The sequence below is a fragment of the Petaurus breviceps genome, unplaced genomic scaffold, assembly GCF_028583685.1.
Source record: "Petaurus breviceps papuanus isolate PSGF00001 unplaced genomic scaffold, PetGlider_PUasm1.0 218, whole genome shotgun sequence".
Classification (NCBI taxonomy): Eukaryota; Metazoa; Chordata; class Mammalia; order Diprotodontia; family Petauridae; genus Petaurus; species Petaurus breviceps.
The window spans coordinates 4346271-4353894 of NW_027185872.1; the positions used below are offsets into that span (position 1 = coordinate 4346271).

A 7624-nucleotide genomic window follows, 5' to 3' on the forward strand; every position below is an offset into this window, starting at 1 on the left:
ATGGGGCCCTCCTCTTTCTGATGTCCTCCCTCTTCACCTCCAGCTTTCCCAGTTTCCTTGGGAGTGCCACTCAGGTGCCACTTCTGCCTCAGGACTGTCCTCATCTCATCAGTGATTAACACATGCATTTCTCTGGTGTATGTTTTGTCTTTAATTAGGCACATGTTGTACACCCTCCTGGCAAAACAGAAGCACCTGGAGGTCAGGTGGTGTTTCATGGTTATCTTGCATTCTTAGGAGCCAGCACAGGGCCTCAATAAAAGCTTTCTGTAACTGAATTGGAGGGAAAGCAAACATCTCCCCAAAGAGCAGGGGAAAAGCATGTGTGCTTCTCCTGAATCACAAACTGTTTGTTCCCTTTGTAAAAGCCTTCTCTTATTTCCATTAAATTTTGTACCCAAAACATCTTGACAAAGGGCTCTATTGAAAGATCCCAGAGAGGTGGCTGCATGCCTGGTAACACACCAGAACCCAGGAAATCCAGGTCACACAGCCCTTTGTTTCAGAACCTCTTTCCTCCATGGCAGAATGGGGTGGTGGCCACTGGGGGGAGGGTCAATGATAGCACAAGTCCCATTAGTGGGCTCCTAGGGGGTTTCTCTCTTGTTAGTCGTGTGACCTTGAAGAAGCTGGCTTAAGTCTCAGAGCAGAGCTTCCTCCTCATCCAAATGAGCACAATAATATTTACTAAGCAATGTTGTTCTAAGGACCTACTGAGACCTTAAAGGCAAGAGGACAGGGGTTCAAATCCTGCCCCTGCCATGTCAGTTCCTCTTTGGTCCCAACCTCAGGGAGCTCTACCATGGGTCTGCTGTGACTCTATATGTGAAGCACTTTGCATACTTCCTAGTGTCTGTTATTATTTCTATGCAGAACCCTTACAAACTGTAAAGCTAGCCACATGAGAAGAACTGAGGCACATCTAAACGGAATAGTGACCGGGGTGGGAAAGCCAGTTACTGATAGAAAAGAAACACATCCTGGTCAGTTGTTATTCCACAAAGTGCTTTGCAGAGTGTGAAGCAAAGCTCTTTGGAGGAGCCTTGTGAGATCCATGTACATCAGGGTTCTGCTTTTTCCATGGCAGGTGGCCCGGCGCTGGGGCATTCAGAAAAACCGACCAGCGATGAACTATGACAAGCTGAGTCGCTCTCTCCGCTATTACTACGAGAAGGGCATCATGCAGAAGGTGAGCGATGCCATGCGTGCACAAGAGCCCCCAACAGGTAGCCTCTTAATATGCCAGTCAGGCCTGAACCACCTCACGCTCTGCCCTTGATGAAGCCAGGCTTTTGCAAATTTTGACAAATGCTTAGCTCTTAGATTTAAAAATGACAAACTTTTCAATTGATAGTCTCAGGTCTGCTGCAGCCCCAAGAGGCTGCCTTCTCTGTCGATGGGTGGCATTGAGTTTTCAGTGAGTTCTCATGGGCCTGCCTTTCATCACCATGGGCCTCTGAAACCCTCTGGGAGCAGGTGGCACTGGGGCATCACTGGTGCTCTCATTTCTTCTTCCTGGTATTGACAAAGATTCTTTGAAAATCCCTCCTATGCACCTTGCACTCTTGTGTCTTGCTTTCATGGGCTCAGAACCTGAAACAGGGCCACTTAACTGGAGGGCACTGTGGGAATAGCCACTTTCAGGAAGTATTTCATGTAGATTTGTGGTGTAAATACTAATGAAGGTATCGGATTGCTATTAAGAAAAGATCTTTGAGCATTCCTTTTTAAGCTGGGTCGTGGTAGGCTGAGGGGCATCTTGGCTCCGTGGCTAGAGGCTGAGACTTGCAGTCAAAAAGTCCTTCACTTGTCCTAGAGTGGCTAGATCACCCTGAGCCAGTCTCCAGCAGCCAGCGGGCACTTAGTCCACTGGGCTGGTCCGTGCCAGGCAATCAGGGCCCAAACTGAGCTGTGGCTATAGAAGACTGTTTGGGGTGTGGGGTTTGGGGCGAGAGGGGGATGGGCACACACCACTTGCTCTCATAAAAGTCAAGTTGAGTCAACAGGCTTAAATCCCTCTCCATTAGGCCTTATGCTAACCCCTGGAGATCCAAGTGGGGAAAAAGGCCCTTATATCATAAGCACATAACTTCAGTGCCTGTATTGGGCACCCACGAGCATGTACACACAAAGACACACACCCACAGACACAGACAGACACGATTTCTATACAGCTCCCAGTATGTCTATTATTTAGGTTTTCAGACCTGTATTTTCTTTGTTATTGTTGTTATTTTTTAAACACATTCGCTATTGCCAGAGGAAGCAGCTCTCCTGCTTTATCAGTGGGAAACCCTTTGGTGCTCACATCTGCGTGGCTAGCATAGCTGGTGTTCTTCGTGGGCATTTCATTTTCCCAGGGTCTCAGATTCCCCCTCTAGTCATGTGACAGTCTACAGCAATGCCTGTGCATGGGAAATGGCTTAGCTGCTCCTTCCCTTCTCTGACATTTGGAACTGGGGACCCAGTGTACGCTGAGCCCCAGGCATACTGATCTGCTGAATCAGAGGTGGTCGAGGCTCTCTGTTCTAGTGAACTAAATCTTCTCTGGGTTGTCGGGGTGGGCACTTCTCTCCCATGTTATCTTCAGGTGGCTGGAGAGAGATATGTCTACAAATTTGTTTGCGATCCAGAGGCACTTTTCTCCATGGCCTTCCCAGATAACCAGCGCCCACTGCTGAAGACAGACATGGAGCGTCACATCAATGAAGAGGACACGGTGCCTCTGTCCCACTTTGATGAGAGCATGGCTTACATGCAAGAAGGCGGCTGCTGTGACCCCCACCCCTACAATGAAGGCTACGTGTACTAGCTACTGGGACAGCGTGACTGGGAGATGGGCCCCTCCCAGGCCTTTTCCTCTTTGCCAAACATGGAGAAGAAAAGAGGAAAACACTTCATTTTGCTTTTTTAAAAGAATAGCCTCACACACACACACACACACACACACACACACACACACACGGGTTTTTCCTGTTGCATCATCCTATGTCTGCCATGGACAGAGCACTTTACTAGAGGGGGGAAGGGGAGGAATCTAAGCATTGATTTAGTGTAACAGGAAGAAGGTGGGGGTGGGAGGGTGGGGATTACTTTTTACGTAGGCTTGGGAAGGGGTCATACAGGTTTGAAGTACAATGAAGCTATATCATGTCTGTTTTGTTTCATATCAATATAAGATAATGTACATTTTCTCTGGGTATCCACAGTACAGTTAATTCTCGTTGTGTAAATAACCACTGGGAGAATCTTGGCAGAGGAATGAAAATGCCTTGAGCATTTGTCTTGTCATGTCTAAGAGTCTGCAGGTGTCAGGGAGAAGCTCCCTGTGTGCACGGCTGGCTTTGGTTACTAGGTGTGGCTGGTTTTGTACCTACTCTTTCCCAATATGTATCTAAATGATGCCATGAACATCCTCTCTCTTTTTGGCTTCATTTTTGCTCCTGGCTCCCAGAAAATCTATAAAGTAGGGAATTTTCTCTGAAGCCGGTTATATCCACCACAGTCCATTCCTGACTCTGGCTCCCCAGTGGAGCTACAGATTAATTAATAAAATGCGTGTTTGGACACAGACCATGGGGTCTGTTAGGTGTGGGGAAGTCCATCCCAGTGCAGAAAAGGATGCTCAAACACTGGCAAGTCTGGGATGTTGGCAGGGCGGGGAAGAAAAGGCTTATTTATTGTCTTTTTCCTGCCATACAGAGAGAAGTTATTTAGCCAATAGGAATTAACTGTATTCAGTCACATATCTATTTCCGCTGTTATAGATGCGGTGTGCACTCCTTGAGAAAAGACTATCCAATACACTAACTAGGTACTTTAGTAATTTTTAGACACAGTACCCATGAATATGCATTTAAGCCTTTTTCTGCTGTGTTACATTGATGACATATATAAACACTAGATAATGCTAACGCTTCTGCTGCTGCCTTTTCTGTCATGTTCTCTTTGAGGCTGAGTTGACAACGACCATTGATAAGCAATGCCGTTAACTACAAGTAGCATTTCAGGACAAAATAGATGACTTGAAACATTTATTGCTTAGAACATAGCTTATGTCCTAGCTGGACTCTTGGCAGCTTTCTGTGCATCAACAAATGAATCCTGAGCTTCAGCTTGCTGAGGGACGCTCTGTGGGGACTTTGGTAACTTTTGGTGGAATGGGGACTCATGGACAGACTGTCCCAGAAAACAGTGAAGTCATTGTATGACGTGGTGGTGCTGGCACTGATGTTATCCATCAACTTGTCTGGGATGCTCAATGGAAATGGGTTTGGAAGAAGATGTAAAGTTTTTAGGGTGTTTGCTTTTCTTTTTCCTTTTTTCTTTTTTTTTTTTTCCTTTTGGGAGAATTATGAATGCTGGATGTTTTATTCCACTTGGGTCGAAAAGAAGGATCAGAAATGTTGCATTTTACTATTTATGATCACCATCCTCCAAATTTCCTTTCTCAATTCAAAGAAAGAGCAGGAGATTTGGGGGATTTGGGCAGATTGGAAAGCAGGGCATTTCTGAGGAAACCAGTAGGTACTTGGTAACCAGCTCTTAGAATAATGTTCCTGATGGCACCACCAGAGTGACGCCAAGGAGTCTCCCTCAAGAGCAAAGGGACATGGATTTTCTCCCATACATCTCCACTCTGGGTGGCCATTTAACTCTCCAAATATAGCAGTGATGGAGGACCCCAGATACAGTAAATGAGACCCATACTCTGTACAATGGACTTCAATCCTATAAGTAACATATTATAGGCATGTGTTCTTATGTGCACGTGAATTGGAATACTGGGCTAATGGGGATATCTTGAAAATTAGTTATATATATATATATATATATATATGTATATTTTTTTTGTCCCTCCTACCCTGAGCTCTTGTGGCCATGAACTTCACTTCAAATAAAATAAAGAAAGAAGACTCAGCATACATTTTGTCGGGATAGAAATTTGGGTTCACCAAGGAATTCTACTTGGAAGGGCTTCATTGAAAAGTCCATCCAAAGAAGTCTGCCTAGAGAATTCTTGGCTAGTTTGGGTTCTTTATGTCAGCGTAGAGAGCATCTCTAATCTGGAGCATAAGGGAATCAAACAAAGTATCTGCATCCATTATGTAATTAATATTTAAGGATAAAAATATATGTTATGCTGTATAAGGTAGTGACTCACTGAATGAAACAAGAAACCAGTCCAATGTTAAGTCATTTCCCAGCAAAAGAAGGAAAAAAATATAGAGAGTTATAAATATATATATATAAATATATATTTCATTGAACTTTCAACTCTTTTGAAAAATGTACCTAAAGATTTATTTAAAGTTTTGTTTTTATTCCTCTTTGGTTTGGTTTGGTTTTCAGGTAGATTAATAAACCTGGCAGCTGATTTCTGCAAGGTTGTGGTGTTTTGCATTTCTTAATGACTTTGGATCCCAACAAATGGAAAGTGATGATGGTTGCACCATCCTGGAGAGACAGATCCTCTCTGCATCTTCTGTGGGTGGTTGTTGCCTCCTTATACACGACTCAAAGGCAGGTTGGAGGACATAAAGCAAGATTAACTCGCAAAGACTTCTGAGAACAGAATTAGTGCCATTGCATGCAAAAACGCATTCTTTCTTAAAACAGTCACAAACGTCCCTGAAACAAAAAGAGAATCCTAGAATTTGAAGTGCCGAAATTATTCTCTTACTTTGCACATGAGAAGACTTAACAGCTAGACAGATTAGTGATGTGTGTGACATCAATGGCCAGTGAGTGAAGAAGCATATGCTGAATCCCACTCCATAGATTCCCAATGCAGGGTTTCTTCCGTCTTCCAGTAGACCCCAGGACTACAAGTGAGGCATGCACAGACCACTGGATTTTGCATTTTGATTCTTCTTTCCATACATTGCCTTTCACAATGTCACTTGTTGCCTTTCCTACAAAGGTATGGGACAACACTTTCTATTTCTCCCTTGCTATTCCTACACACTATTGAAGCATTTGGTTACATCATATTGGGATATTTTTTCAATATCTCCCCCCTTATTAAGTACTAGGTAACAACAGGGAATTGATCCTGGCTCTTCGCAGCACATAAGCCTAGGCACTTTTTTTCTCCCTAAGACATATGATGTTTACTTGGCTCTTTTCTTAAGTGTGTAAACTTACAATGAAAGTCTATTGGATTGACTTGGAGTATTGCATGAAATGGGGGATTTATACAGTTAGTTATTGGGTAAGGTCTGCCTAGATAAAATATTAACAACAAAAAAGATAATTCTAAAATTTGAATACCTTTATCTTCAGTTTGCCACAATGATACAGAAAGGACCTTATGTTCTGGGTGTTTTTCTAGTAAGATGGGGTACTTTGTCCAGCCGGTGGTTAAAGAGACCTTGAAAAGTGCCATTGGAACCCACTGCCTTGCACAACACAGAATTTAATAACTGATTGTAGAATTGATGTGACTTTGTCTACACTGGGGTATTTTCCCAAGCTAAGGTGATAATAAGTATTCAAAGATCTCCTCCCTGGAAGGCTTAAACCATAACTTATCTGGAATAATAGGAAACAAAACTATGAGCAGATACAGCTTGGTATGAAAAAGCATGGCATTAAAGTTGGTATTATTGATAAGAGGAACATACGAGACACCAATGTAAAGCAAAAACAACAAAAATTTAAACAAGACTGTTAGACAATATATGATGTATTGAATTGGACACTGGGTGGAAATGTTTGGCTGGTTCTCTTTACATAGCGCCATCTTACTAATGGGTAGAAAAAGATTTCAGAGTCTAGGTTACCCAGAATTATCAAGGAAGCAAGGCTAGGTGGAATAACTGGATATTTTGATGCACTTAATTTTGACCGAATTTGTACTAACTCATCTTTGATCAATTTTGTGCAGAAAGATTAAAACAACCATAAAAATGCATGTAAAGTTGAGTCCTGAGAAGGAGGTCTTTTGATAGGAAACATAGTTGGGGGTTACTTCCTATGGATGATTATGATTGTGAAATTTACAGCTTTGTATGGAACAAATCCATGAACAAAGACATAGAAGGTGATTAAAAAAAATCTATGGAATTCAATTCCCAAATTATATCCATTCAAAAAATGTATATGAGATTATTTTGGGAAAAAGTCACTCCAAGATGTAATAAAATGGTGCTTAAGATTTTTTTTGAAACAAATTGGCATAATATAAAAACAATTATTCTGATAAAATATTCACAATACTCAAAGTGGGAAAAAAATAAAACAAGGAAATTGAAAAATAGCAGAATGTGACCTCTATGAAGAACAAATGGGAATATTTCTTCTTAGTGTTTTGGATCTCTGACTACATCCCAGCCGAGTAGGAGCAGCAGCGAGTTGGGAAGTAAGCCTCCATGTTCTCTTGACTCAGTAAGCTTGTCCTCCAAACTGCTCCCTTATTTGATGTCAGGGTAATTAAATGATGGGTTCTCTTCCTCTCCCAGGTTCCATTTACTGGCGATAACCACTTTGTGGCCATCTTTGGTCCCCGGGACATCCGATAACTCCTATTCGGATTTAATCCAGTGGATCTTTGAATTGGAAGGAAGGGGGATAGTATGATCTGGTAGAAGGCTGGCTGGGCTGCTGGAGTCAAGGGAAGAGG

General features: G+C 42.6%; 1 protein-coding gene across 1 annotated transcript in view; it reads left to right on the forward strand.

Annotated features, from left to right (window-relative positions):
• Positions 1-5386, forward strand: part of ETV1 (ETS variant transcription factor 1) — a 91456-nt gene extending 86070 nt beyond the window's left edge. Inside the window, exons 9-10 of the mRNA XM_069094440.1 lie at positions 1088-1189; positions 2591-5386. Of these exons, the coding sequence (XP_068950541.1) occupies positions 1088-1189; positions 2591-2812 (324 nt within the window). The 3' untranslated portion in view covers positions 2813-5386. The remainder of the gene's footprint in view (positions 1-1087; positions 1190-2590) is intronic.
• The last annotated feature ends 2238 nt before the right edge of the window (positions 5387-7624 follow it).